The sequence below is a fragment of the Parasteatoda tepidariorum genome, chromosome 11 (genome assembly GCF_982258835.1).
Source record: "Parasteatoda tepidariorum strain Cologne lab strain chromosome 11, Ptep-v5.0, whole genome shotgun sequence".
NCBI classification, from domain to species: domain Eukaryota; kingdom Metazoa; phylum Arthropoda; class Arachnida; order Araneae; family Theridiidae; genus Parasteatoda; species Parasteatoda tepidariorum.
In genome coordinates, this window is record NC_141765.1 from 981450 (window position 1) to 996617 (window position 15168).

At 31.2% G+C, this 15168-nt stretch overlaps 1 protein-coding gene across 2 annotated transcripts in view; it reads left to right on the top strand.

The window, feature by feature from the left end:
• LOC107452510 (uncharacterized) overlaps window positions 1-15168 on the top strand; it is a 136251-nt gene that overhangs the window by 111475 nt on the left and 9608 nt on the right. For both annotated transcript variants that reach the window (XM_071187592.2, XM_071187593.2), the window contains 3 exons: window positions 6328-6408; window positions 9329-9521; window positions 13968-14061. In XM_071187592.2, coding sequence (XP_071043693.2) covers window positions 6328-6408; window positions 9329-9521; window positions 13968-14061 — 368 coding nt within the window. The remainder of the gene's footprint in view (window positions 1-6327; window positions 6409-9328; window positions 9522-13967; window positions 14062-15168) is intronic.

Consider the following 15168-nt stretch of genomic DNA (forward strand, 5'->3'; position numbering starts at 1 on the left):
TTCTCCCCATTTCTAGATAAAAGAAAACTAACACTCCCTTCCCCCTCAACTTCTATAACAGAGCTGCCTGTTTTAATTTGACTAATACTTGCAGTTTGATAATCTGTTATCAATTCTTTATATGGGGTCATATGGAACGAAGCACAAGAATCCATGTACCAAACATTAGGATTTGGATTAGAATTTGCAACATAGATACCTGCTACATAAGCTTCTTCCTTCATTGGAGTCTTACTAGAAGTAGGCTTTACATTACCCTTTTTGTTAAATTTATCATGCACATTTTTCTGGCGTGGGAGTCTTTGAGAATCTATACATTTATGCCCAAACAAATTACATTTGAAGCATTTCCCCTTAAACTTATTCCTGCCTTTAAACTTCTCATTAAGGAAAGCTTGATCCAAATTCCCATCAGAATTAGGTTTATCATCCTCGGCCATTAATCTAGTTTTAACGTTATCAACAGTTATCTCTTCCCCACAATTTTTCAAAGCCATAATAAGGGGTTCAAATCTATCAGGTAAGTTAGCTAAAATTATTCCAGCTATTAATTCCTCATCTGCTTTAACTCCTGTTCATTTTAATTGCTGATATGCTGAAATTACTTTATGAAGGTAGTCACACATGTCTTTACAATCTGTGTACTTAGTAAACTGCTGTTTGTAGAAAATGCAACACCATGAAAGAATCATCAGAATCAAATGAAATTTAATGCAGAAACGACTTGTACTGATACAAATAAATGATGAAATTTTCAAAACAAAAGAAACAAATTAAGCGTCCGAAATCAGTATTTGGTGCAGCCACCACGCGCTGCAATAAGTGCTGCTATACGACGTGGCATGGAGTCAAACAGATGTTGAATATCTGGTTGAGGAAGAGAATTCCATATCGCTTGTATGCGCAACCAAAGTTCGTCTTTGGAAACTGCAGGACGCGGATCACGAGTTAGACGCCGACCAACCATATCCCACACGTGCTCAATAGGCGACATATCCGGCGAATAAGCAGGCCAAGGAAGAAGTTGCATGCGTTGTGCTGAACAGAAGTCTCTAACAGTCCGCGCAACATGTGGGCGTGCATTATCCTGCTGAAAGATAGCTCCAGGGATGCCTTGAAGGAAAGGAACGACTTCGGGCTGTAGCACTTCACGGACGTATCTGTTGCTATTGAGATTACCCTCAATTCGTATCAAATTGGATCGTCCATGATACGAAATCGCACCCCAGACCATAACTCCGGGTGTTCGACCACTATGTCGTTCAATAATACACTCAGGAAGGCAGCGTTGACCGGCATAACGTCTAACACGAACACGGCCATCATGGGTCCACAAATTGAAGCGTGATTCATCTGAAAAGACAACTTGGTGCCAATCAGCTCGCCAGTCTCTGTGCTCAAGAGCCCACTGCCGACGCAGCCGTCGATGATCCGCCGTGAGGGGAATCCTGTATAATGGCACCCTTGCACGCAATCCACGGCGCAGCAGACGACGACGAATTGACGAAGCCGAAAATTGTACACCTGTAGCAGTAGACCAATGTGCTGCCAGCTGCCTGGAGGAAGCTGTGCGATCATTCACCGCCATGCGGAGCAGGTGTCGATCATCGCGCTCTGACGTCACCTTCTGTCGTCCAGTGCCTGTTTTTCGAGTTGTTCGGTGCTCGTCGGTCCACTGCTTCCAAACTCGCATCACTGTGGAACTGTTCCGCTGCATACGAGCTGCTATTGCGCGATAGGAAAATCCTCCTTCTCGAAGGCCGATTATCCTCCCTCGTTCAAACTCCGTAAGTTGCTTGAATTTCTTATTCTTCCGTCGTGGAGGCATACTCAGGTCTCACTAAACGTTTGCCACTAACAAATAATCATAGACTATTTTCAACGTCCCGCTACAGCACTTTATTTATACGCTTTCAGCATCAATTCAGAGGGCGCTGCGCGCGCCACGCACGCGCGATGGCTCTGAAACTTTATTAATTTGCATAATATCCTATAATTGACATTTGCTGCGAATTTCATTTGATTCTGATGATTCCTTCATGGTGTTGCATTTTCTACAAACAGCAGTTTATTAACCAATTCTTTAATTACAGACACTTTTCTAGTTATTCCTTTATCATCATAAGTTTTTGATAATACTTCCCAGGCTTCTTTGCCACTAGATAAGTCCCTCAAATCATTAAAAATTGTTTCAGTAACCCCTTCAACTATGTATGACAAAGCTTTGGTATCTAAAGCTGCATCTTCCCTTTTTCCTTCAACATAATCCCATAAATCTCTTTTAATTAAGTGCATTCTCAAGGCAAACTTCCAATCAGCATTATTTGCCCTCCCAGTTAATTTTTTATGGCTGAAAGAACCTTCTCCCCCTGGCATGATTATTTCTCTTTGTTAACTTTAAATTAAACTATCAGAAATATAACTATAAAATAACAAATTTTCTATTAAAACATAGTTAAATTAAATTAGTTACAAGGTTTAAAAAGAAAAAACAACAACATTTATTTAAGTGTTAAGCATTTAAGCCTAACCATGTGTTAACACATGCTACCATAATTTATCTATCTTTAATTCTAAAATTTATCAAAAAATTTAAAAATAAATACAGTTGAGAACCGATTATCCGGAACGATCGGGACTATCGCTATTCTGGATAACTGATTTTTCCGGTTTTCTGAATCGCTACAAAAAGCCGTTTTTTTAGTGTTAAACCCAAGTAAAAAAAATAAATATTTGGAAATAATCTTAAAAATAAGAAAAAACGATGAGGTAATACACTAATGATTATTTCTGAAATGATGGTAAGGTAAACATCTTTAAAAAAAGAAAGTAAAATCCTATGAGGAAAAAAAAAATTTTAGAAATTGCTGGAAAATTTATCGAATTTCGTTCCGGTTTTTTGGTTTTCCGGTTTTCTGATTTCCGGATAACGGGTTCTGTACTGTATATTAAACTTAATAAATGTTAGCTATAAATTTCTTGGACCATCCTGGGCCCATAACCAAAAGACTTAACCCAATAATTAAGCATGAGATCACAAGAAATGAAGCAACATACCTAGGTGAAGGCTGAAACTGGACTAAATATTTTATTATAGTAAAGAGGTTATACTAAAGACAACACTGCTGCCATCTATGTCAGCATTTGTGATGCCATCTATGTATAACAATGTAAACTAACTCTTTCAACAGAACTTATTTTCAAGATCCTTTCTCTCCATTAGACAACAACGAAAACAATCCAGGTCCAGGCTGCAACAAAACAACTGTGATAAACTTGCTGGTTCGACTGTAATGCGTTGAGAATTGTGATGTATCCCATGAAAAAATGAAAGGCCATCTGATGTTAAACGAAACAAATAGTAATTGTTTTGAGAACACAATAAAATACTCGTAAATCTCAGTTTCAAGAGCTTAGCGAAAAAAACATTGATAAAATAATTTCAATACAATATTTAATTCAGTTATAATAGTCTAGGAAACAATTCAAGCACCACAAGCATTGCTAGTTTTGCACAATTCATCATCTCCAGCAAATTATTTACATGGTCAGGAATTTAGCTGAGTTCTGTTCTGATATTCTGCTCTAGGCTGGCAAAGCAAGGGCATGAGAGAAGCAAGAGAAGGTTGGAGTTTTCTTTTTTTTTAAATAATTTACATAACTTTAATGTGATAAAAATTCTATTTCAATAAACAGCAGTTGATTTACTTGCTAATTTTAAGAAATGCAAATTACTCAAAATTAAAAAGCACTCATGTTACCGGCAACGACCCTGCTATCTAGTACCATGCCACACAGTTACCACAAGAGGTAAATAATGACAACCCATTAATGTAAATAAAGCATAACATCAGTGGATTGACAAATTTGATTTTGTTGGGATGATGAAGCAGGCTTAAAGAAATAACCCTTTTAATGGATAGCAGATTTTATCAAATGAGTTAAAATTAAATCAAAAAAGGGTAGTTGCCATTCCATGCTGATATATTTTAAAACTGCAAGAAAGAATAAGATCGAGAAATTAAATAAATTAAAACAAGAAAAACAAGATAAATTAAAACAAGAAAAGTTTAGGAACTTCAAAAATACCGTAAGCTTTAAATGCTGCACTGGTGAGGTGACAGAAAACTAATTTTAAATTACTTGTTCTTCAATCACATTGCAAATAATTTGCCTCTTTTTAAAAGGGTTTTAAAATTTTCTATGCCAAAATAATTTAAAAACTTTGGCACTTAATGCACAGTTCTTTGGCTTAAGCAAACTGACTATTTTATTTTTTATCATTATCATTGAACATCAGATATATTTGTTATTTTAAACATGGCCCAAAAGATGTAGAACAAATACTGGGACAAGTACTATTGAGTTAAGTACAGAAAGAAAACTTATGCATGACTATGATACAAAACTTACACAAAAACTTATACATGAGAAAACTGATATTATATATTACTATTAGCATTGTGATTAATGTAGGAAGAGAGCAGTCACCAACAAAACTCATACATGATTAACATATGGTTAGCACTTCACAATGGCTGGATGCAGTATAGAAAAATAACAACAAATATCTAAAAATATATAGCCTTAAACACAAAATAATAATGAATAAATATCAAAAGGTATGAAAATATAATAACATAAAAAGTCATTTAATAATTAAACTCAGAAACTAGGGTGTAAACACAAGTATCCAAATAAAAACTGTTTCAGAAAAAAAGATTATATAATAGACTCAAAAACTCAGGCTAACTTTAAATATAAATATTAGCATCCACAAGAAAAAATGCAGAAATTTGTGGTAATGATTAATCTTTAAAAAATCATCTTTTTAGATCTTTTTGAATTTTTCTTTTTTATGTAGTACAGTATAGCCATTTTAAGAGGAGACTCCCAACTCACCCAAGATATCATCCTGCTTTTAAACGAAATAACCGCGGCCCAAAGAACTTGTATCCTTCAATGGATACCAGCACACGTCAATATCGCTGGTAACGAGAAAGCTGATATCCTGGCCAAGGAGGTCCGAGACAACTCCCAATTTTTCAACAGCCTGACCCTAACTGATGCAAATGCGATAGCCAGCCGCAGACTACTTTCTACTACCTCTCTGAAGCACTCCATCCCTGCCCTAAACTGCGATCTAGCCATTTCCACAACCATAGATAGATTGAGGATTAAACACTTTAAGGGAATGAAAATATCTACTGATGGCCATCGAAGCTACAGAAGCATCGACATCGAACTCTCCATGTCTTTGATTGCCCAGCCATACTGGCGAAGCTCACCAGGATCAATCTAGATCCCCCGCAGCAACTCCTCTATTCCATAGAGACTTTTGATGTGGCCAAGGCTATTTTAGATACTTTTGGACAAATTTAATTTTCCTTTCACTACTGGACAAGACAACAACATAGTAATTTACAAGAGCTGTCATACATTATTTTTTTTAAAATGCAACATAGAAAAATAAAATACCACAAGGAATGTCAGTTTAGTTATATCAGTTCAAAGTACATGAGGTAGAATTACTTAGTACATAAAGGGTATATAAAAAAAGATTTCTCCTTTGTCATGAAAAAGATTTATTGCAAAATAGCAACAAAAAAAATCAATAGAAAGAATAAAAAGGTTGCAGTCTGGCACAATATTAAAACTTACAATCAGTTTCTGGCAAAGTAGAGTCATGAAATTCTTAAACTGAAAAAAACAGGTATATTTTTTTCATTTATTTTAGCCATTTTTCGTGACTTATTACTGTTTTATAGTAAAGCCATAATTTAACATTTTTTATAATCAACATGTTTTCAAACTAATGTGCATATTTTTAAACACATTTAAATAACAATAAATATTCACTGTAAAACCAATCTGTTCTTACCTAGCTTTAGATAAAATTATCAACTCTCAGGTTGATTTCAGAGAAATTATAGACAATGAAAATTTTCTATTTTGACACAGAAATTATCATTTTAAAAAAAAATTTATCAAAAAATGGGCTTTAAATATAATGTAAATAAAAATGTTAAAGGCATTTAAAAAAATACTACTAAGATGAGAAACATAAGAAAAGAATGAATAAAACTACAAAAAAGTAGAAAATTAAAAGTTTTGACCTAAACGAGTAGTAAACTTCCCTTTGTAAAATCAAATCATTTCATCAAATCATAATGTACAATTAGTTTAATTTTATGTTTAGATAATTATTAAAGCAGAAAGTAAAGTATATTATTATATAATATGTTTTGATCTATTTTGAAACATCGGTGAAATTTTCTTCCTTTTGTAAGCATTATTGATTTTTATTTTTCTTCTTTTAATCGTCAGTATAGCATTGATACTTCCTTGTTACTGGATCTATTGAAGTATATATTTCAAGAACTAAACATTTATCCTGAAGATTATAAGGTAAGATCTGAAAAATAAATTTTAAGTATGTTATTAATATTACTAAGGTGCAATAAAAAATATTCAGAAATTTTAAATATTTTAAGCTAAATACAAAGTAAAATATTTAGAATCCAAACACTAATAAGTTTTAACCCCTTATGGGAAGTGAAATAATGTAACATTTGTTTTCATAACTTATTATAGTAAAACAAAATTACAAAAATTATGCAACTCTATTTATTTTTGAACATACATTTATAATCAAAATCATAATACAAGGATAAAACAACTAATATATTGCATCCCAAAATAATGGAGAAAGCATACAAAATATAAAAAAGGAGTTTTATGTTTGGTTTTATACTTTAATTCTTATAATACTTACGTATAACATAAAATATCATAGAAAAATTTGTATATTTATTTAACTTTAAGTAGGTAGGTAATTTATTTATGTCGTACTAGAGCTGCACAATGCGCTATTGGCCACAGTTTGGGAAGAATCCCTGAGGAGGATCTAAAGACATTCCATCGCAGATTTGATCCTCTGAAAAAGGCATGGCTCCCATGCTTAGGTATCCCAGCAACCTGAATGCAAATTTTAGCAATTTACGATTGAGCAGAAGGAGGACTGATACTTTGCATCCTCGGTCCCTAAGCAGACTGATCAAAGTGGTTACCCACCTGCTTACTCACCACAGCCAGTGATGCTTGACTTTGGTGTTCTACTGGGAGCCGTGTCTTTATGATCAGTCCACTGCAGGACTTATTTAGTTTTAGAAAAATGAAAAATATAAATACCTAATAACTTTCTAACTGCCCCAAAACGACAGAATGTCATATATTTTCATTAAAAATTGTTCAACTGGTAAGTCATTAAATGTCACAAAACTACTATTTTAATAAAAAGAAATTAAAATATTATTCAGCAATTTTAAGATGAGAATATTAGTTTTTAATGAACTTTCATCATGTAGTAAAAATATGTATTTAACATTAAAATTGCAAAAGGCTTGTTTAAACAGAAAAAGAATAGAGTACATAACCAGAAACAGAATTATATTTGCAGGAGAGAGTCTAAAGTGTCCTGGAAATGCAGCATATTTAAAATAATTAAATGCTTAGTAAGTAAATAAAAAAATTTTAATGTTGTTGACATATGCTATTTATTGTTGTTGTTGACGTATGCCATTTAGGCAAAGAGGGTGGGATTGTTCTTGTTTTCCAGTGGCGCCATCTATGGCCGAGAATTAGACTTTCGCCGCACCTATATGTCACACCAGTTTAAAGGGCAGATCCATTCATTCATCCACAAATCGTAATTTTGACCTGAATCAGAGAACGATCAATCTCCAATTCAGTACCCCCAGAGCATACCTGCCAACTTTTACGCATTTGGCGTAAAATTTTATTTTCATATTTAAAGTGGTAGTAAATATATACTATTTTTTCTTTTATAAACTTATATTTTAAATGATTTTGATCACCACTATTCTTAAAAAAATTAAGTAAATATATATATAAAAATGTGTTACCATCAAGGTTGAAGACTAAGGCTTCTTCAAATACGACGTATTTTTCTGCTTAAAATTTAAATTTTAATTCCATTGTAATACCACTGGGGAAAATCATAATGAAAGAAATTAAAAGTTGGCAGGTATGCCAGAGGTATTGATTTGTTATGGGAACATGGAGGACTTTGAGACTCGACAGATTTAGCGTGCATTAGTCACCATTTACTACATGGGGAGTCTTCGGCCGCAGGGATCAAACCCACGACCTCTTGGACAGGGGCCCAGTGCCCTACCCACCAGGCTATCCCGACCAATTATTAACATTAATATATCAGTTTTATTTAAAAAATATTTATTATGTATTAACATTAATAAAAATAAATGTCTTTTAACTAAAACTGATTGATAAATTTTATAAACGACATTAAAAAATTATCTTTAAATTAACATGAAATTGCTCCTAAACAAAGAAAATCCTGAGATGAAATGGGTTACTTTTAAAAAATTTATTTACACAAATTACTTATATGACTTTGCTTGTAAGCAGACCTTCTGAGGAGAGAAATTTTCAATGGTTTTTGTTTCTTTAATTGGCTTTTGCTAAACTCTCTTTTTAAACTAGAGAGTTTTTTTTAATGTTTAATTGTTGTCAAGTTAAAACAAAATTATAATAATCCTTAAATAAAAAGAATAAATTATCCAATGATTTTCAAGTAAAAATTTTGTATATTTTAATAGCAGACATTTTTTGAACTTTTTCACTTGTGGAACATCATAACATGCAGGGTATTTTAATTTTATAATGACCTCTCTTTATATGTATTTTTGAAATCCTTGTTCAAAATGAAGTGAAAAATTGGTTCCTTGGAGGATGCATGTTAATAAGACACTAAGATGTTATCATAATCTGACAAATTCTTATTCATGAAAGATGAAAGTCGGATTAAAACATCAAAACCTGCTTGATTGTCATATAAATGGCATGAAAGATAAAGTTGGTTCAAACAATTCCCATTTATATTTTCTCAGTTTTCTTCAGCAAACAAACAGTTTTTAATTTCTTTAATCTCACCTTTCTAGTTACATAAATTCACTAATATTTTTTCTTGCTTAAACATTAATTTTTCAACCCTCTAAGTATCAATTCTTTTATCTCATTTCTGACAAGAATTTTCAAAATATATATTGAAGTCAATGATAATGAAACACTCTGCATAGGTTTTGGTAAATTTAAGTTGTTCTGTGAGGTATATATTTATCAAAACTTAAATGTCTTTTTTCTAAAAGAAAATGTCATGTTTTAAAAAATTCTATATGAAAGGTGGTAAAATTAAAGTAAATAAGAATAATTGAAAGGACAATAAATAGAAGCAATGATAATGACAATTCATTTGCTATACATTTAATTCATATTTTTCTTCCAGGTACAGCTTAGTATGCCTCGGAACTTAAATTTTCAAACCAAACTGAAAATTGCTCACATATTGCTGGATGATTTTCAAGTTGAAGGTCTTAATGTAACTCATCAAGCTATACTCTCGCTTCATGCCTACAATTCAAAATCTGGAATAGTTGTTGATATTGGTGACAGACTGGATGTGATTCCAATAATAGAAGGTCTGTATTTCAAACTATAATTAGATTTTGCAACGTCTCTCTTAATACACAAAATTAACCTTATTACAGACTGGCTGATGTGTGGCATTATAAATATGTGTATAGAGAACAACTGGTATCAAATTAAAATGCAAGTTGCATTTAGTTTAAAATTAAATATGTATCTTTTTGTGAATCAAACATAAAATTAATTTTTTTTTCTTTTTTGCATCATATGAATATTTTTTTTTTGTGCTTCAGGTAAATATTTATAATCTGTATTATTTCCCTATAAAATGTAATTTAACTATACACCACTTTCAAAGAATAGTTAGACTGGCATTCACTTGAAATTTTACTTTTTTAAAAATTTAACTCATAATGCAAGCAAATCTATAATTAAATGTGCCTGCAATGAAAGAACTATACTTCCTAAGAACTTTTGGTTGGAGATTTTTCTCCAATATTCAAAGTGGTAGCAAAATATAAATTTAGCATTTTATTTTCAGTTTAATAAATTTTGATTTTAAATGATTTTAACTACCATAATTTATAAATAATACAGAATATGCATAATACCCACTAACCAAATAAACACCTATCTAAAATCTGGTAAATTTTAAAAGTTATATATTTCTTCGCTATTCATTATTCACTGACTCATATTTCACTAACACTTTAAATTTTGTGAGAAACTAGAAGTTCTAAGTTGCCATGTATGAAGAACAGACTTAAATAAGTAAGTTTTTTAACATAATTTTTAATGTGAGTAAAAATTTCATCATTAGCTCTTAAGTTATTCATGAGTTCCATTTTTATCTTTTTTTCACACAATACTATAAGTAACGTTTTGATTAAAAAAATGTTAAATTCAGTTTCCATGACAAAACATCTTCATATTTCTTTTTAATGGTTCCTTGGTAAAATTATTTTGTTTCTTACTGTGCATTTTTTAATCATGATACAAAAAGAAATGAGTGAATAACTGATTGAACATAAACTTTAGAGACAGAGCAGAGACTTAAACTTTAGAGACTTAGCAGCTACAAACAAAATGAAAGGAAAAGGTAAGGAAATTAGAACATATTCGTGCTAAAAAAACATTTGCAAAATTAAAGGGAAGAAAAATGGGGAAACAAACAAAAGGGAGAATAGATCATTAGGGTTTCAGGGTAGTGTAATTAATATTTATGCTGAGAAGATATTGGTGACTGATTAAATGTAGAGCCAAACTGCACATGTAACTTGATGTAAGGAAATAATTGCTATGAAATAAATTTGATGAAAAAATAAAAGTTGAGATAAATTAAAAGGCAAAGATAATAACAAACAGTTGTAAAAGGAAAAAAGAAACTCATGATAATCATGAAATAAAATCCTCTTATTTTATAAAAAGAAAACAGTGATTAGAATCTTAAATGCTCAAAAGTTTTAGTTAATGAACTGTATTCTATTTATCCAGTTTAGAGGGCCTAAGATCATTGAGTTAGTTGTCAATACAAATAATGATTATCTCTACTATTGAAGTATTATTTTTGTATTACGTATAACATTTTTTATAGAAAATTTTAAATTTCCTTGTCTTAGTATTTAATTATTTAGAAATTAATTTATAAAATAGGCAAAAATGTTCTTATTCAGTAGAATTTCCTTTAAAGAAAAATTTTTAGGCTTTTTAAAAATATCATTCAGCTAATAGATTTATTGAATTCAATTAGGTACTGTAGTTAAAATTGTTTAAAGTATGAATGAATTTATTATCTTGGATCACATAACATATACATATATACAGTGGTGGCCAAAAGTGTGGACACTTTTTGAAAGTTTCATGTTTTTCAACTTTTTGTGCTTGTAGAATATAATAATTTTCACTTAAATACAAACGTTTATATATCAAATTGAAGGTAATTTAATGTAGAATTTAATAATAAATACAGTATTACAATATCTGTATTACAAAAAAGGTTATGCAACAAATAGTCAGATCTATCTTAGATTTGCATTTTTTTAAAGTGATACTTACACAATCTATACTTAGTAGGATAACCTTTATTTTTTAAGACAGCTTCACAGCGTCTTTTCATCGAGTGAACGAGTATTTGGATTTCATCTTTCGTAATCACATGGTGCGAAGAATCAATTATAGCTTCAATAAGTTGTCTTTTATTGGATAGACGTTTTTTTTCGTACAAGAATTTTCAAACGTCACCACAAATTTTCAATTGGATTGAGATCAGGGCTGTTTCCGGGTCATGGTAATATATCTATGCCTTTATTTTGAAAGCATGCTTTGCATACTTTTGCTCTGTGGCATGGAGCTGAATCCTGCTGAAAAATAAATAGTGCATTGTTGGAGAAGAGATCCCTGTTTGAAGGTATCAATTTTGGTTTCCGGGCAGTTTCGATGTATTTTTTGGCATTCAGGATGCCATCAATCACTTGAATTCGGCTCACACCATCTGCAGACATACATGCCCAAATCATGACATTTGTTGGATTTTTTGTAGTTGCTTCAATGCAATCAGGATGAAGCGCATCACCTACTCTACGTCTCACGTATTTTCTACCATCACTTCCAGAGAGCAATATTTTACTCTCATCACTCCAGATTACTTGCTTCCATTGATTTTCTGAACATTTAATGTGTTCTTTTGCCGACTTAACTCGTTTTTCGCTTTGCTTTTGACTTAAATATGGTTTTTTTCCCTGGAATTCTAGCTTGTAGTCCAAATCCTGATAACCTTCTTCTTATTGTTCTTGAACTTACCGCAATACCAGCTGCATTCATTTCACATCTAATGGCATCTGATGACATTTTTCTGTCTAGAAGGCATAGTCATTTAATTTTTCTATCGGTAGTAGCACTTGTAAATTTTTTTCGGCCTGATTTGGCAGCCTGAATGCCAAAAAATACATCGAAACTGTCCTGAAACCAAAATTGATACCTTCCATCAGGGATCTCTTCCCCAACAACGCCCCATTTATTTTTCAGCAGGATTCAGCTCCATGCCACACAGCAAAAGAATGCAAAGCATGCTTCAAAATAAAGTCATAGATATATTACCATGGCCAGGAAACAGCCCTGATCTCAATCCAATTGAAAATTTGTGTAGACGTTTGAAAATTCTAGTACGAAAAAAATGTCCATCCAATAAAAGACAACTAAGTGAAGCTATAATTGATTCTTGGCACCATGTGATTACGAAAGATGAACTCCAAACATTCGTTCACTCGATAAAAAGACGATGTGAAGCTGTCTTAAAAAATAAGGGTTATCCTACTAAGTATTGATTGTGTAAGTATCACTTTAAAAAAATGCAAATCTTAGATAGATCTTACTCTTAGTTGCATAACTTTTTCTGTAAAACAGATATTGTAATACTGTATTTATTATTAAATTCTACATTAAATTACCTTCAATTTGATATATAAACGTTTGCATTTAAGTGAAAATTAATATATTCTACAAGCACACGAGGTTGAAAAACATGAAACTTTCAAAAAGTGTCCACACTTTTGGCCACCACTGTATATATATATATATATATATATATATATATATATATATATATATATATATATATATATATATATATATATATATATATATATATATATATATATATACAGTCAGACCTCGATATAAGGTCATCCGCATATAAGGTCACTTTTCCAAAGTCCCGGCTCTCTGAATAAGAATTTTTTGTTACAGATTATCGGATATATGGTCAAGTTTTAAAAATCGTTATCGCTTATAAGGTCATTTTTATCTGAAGAGAAGGAAGCTCTTTTCTAACAAAAGCTTATTTAACTTCCTTACAAGGCAATTACCCCTCTCGAGTTCTAGGAAAATGTTGCAGCCAGCGAACAAGCTGCAATTTCTGAAATAGTTTCACAAGTTGTAGACAGTGAGGACAAGACAGTGATCCTGAGACTGTAGCTGTAACCCAAGTGGAAGCCTTCAATGCAATAAATGTCATATGAAATTTTTTTACAAACCATGAGGGAGCTAAGGAACATTTTGAGAAATTACAAAATCTAGAAAACATTGTTCAAAAATGGAACCAAAAACGAGACAGACCTGCATAAATGATTATTTTAAATAAGGTAAGATGTAATGTATGTATGTACACTTTGAGGAAATTTGTAAACAGCTTTATTTTAAATTGAAAATTTTTTTAAAGATCTAACTTTCGTTAGTTCTTTACTAATTCTGTTAAAATTTATTGACTTAAATATTTAATTTATGGCCGATAGTTTTCGTCTGTATTACCATTTTTAAAAATTCATAATGTGTACTATTTACGTGCTTGGTTACAAACTGCTAATGAATCGGTTAAAAGGTCACCACGCTTATAAGGTCACTTTTGCGACGTCCCTTAGGGTGACCTTATATCGAGGTCTGACTGTATATATATATATATATATACAAACTTGCATTAAATGATTTTTTTTGATAATTTATAGGCTATATTGTTGAAAGTGGAGTTACAAGACTTCCTTATGGAGGCCAAAGGATGTTACATCATCTAAAACATGCTTTAACTGAAATGAACATTAGGTATTTTAGTAAAATCAAGTTACCTAAAGTTAAACTTTCTTATTTGATTATTGAATAATTTTCAGCCCATATTTATAAAAACTATAAGAATAGGCTTATAAACACTATTGTAAAATTCCATTCTATTGTATGTGTTTTATATGTTATCTCCCTTTTATTATTTGTTTTGGAGAGTATATATTATTTGTTATTGAATACTGTTAATGTTATTGAGTTATTATACTGTTATTGTTATTGAGTAGTTACTGTTATTGAATTGTTATTGTTATTGAGAGTATTTACTATTTGTTTGGAGAGAATTTCCAGAATACTAACCTTATGTCCTTAAAAAGTCTCTTTTTAGTAAAATCCCTATTCTCATTGTCTCACTGAGAAAACAGTACAATAGAGTCTCTTTAATACGAGATCGATGGGATCGATCCTACCTCGAACTTTCGAAGTCATAAATTATCAAAAATATAAAGTTTAGTAAACATTTAAATATATCAAAACAAAGCAATTTTTAAATTTCATCATTTCATTGAAAAATATATTATGTTTAAAGAAAATTTACTTACATTACAGGATCAGGGTACATTTACAGCATCAGATTAATTGTACTTTAAAATAATTATCTAATGTTTTTTGTTTAAACACATTGCTACTTTTTTGAGGGGCAATATCGCACCATCATTGAAGTAGCATATCATTGGCTGGAGTTGCCTCCATGCATTGCATTGCAGATTCTAGAGAAGAGAAACTCTCACTGTGACTTATTCGCTGAATCAAATCTGCCAGGAAGTGAAAGGAAAAAATAGTAAAATATTCATCAAGATAGTTGCGTAGTTGCAATAATAGTGAGCACAGTACTCAATATAAAAATCTAACTATCTAATAAATAGTACTAAATATCTAAAAATAACACAAAATCAGGGCCTAATTTGATCTAATTTAGGAAAATGATTTATTTACTATGTTTATTAAATCTACTGCAAAACAATTAAAATCACACATACATAAATAGTTAAATTTTTAATAACCTTTTAAAAATTTTTATGTTCTATATATGTGAGAAATGTTATACAAGAAAGAATGTGTCACCTTTCTATTTATATGCATATAAAACAT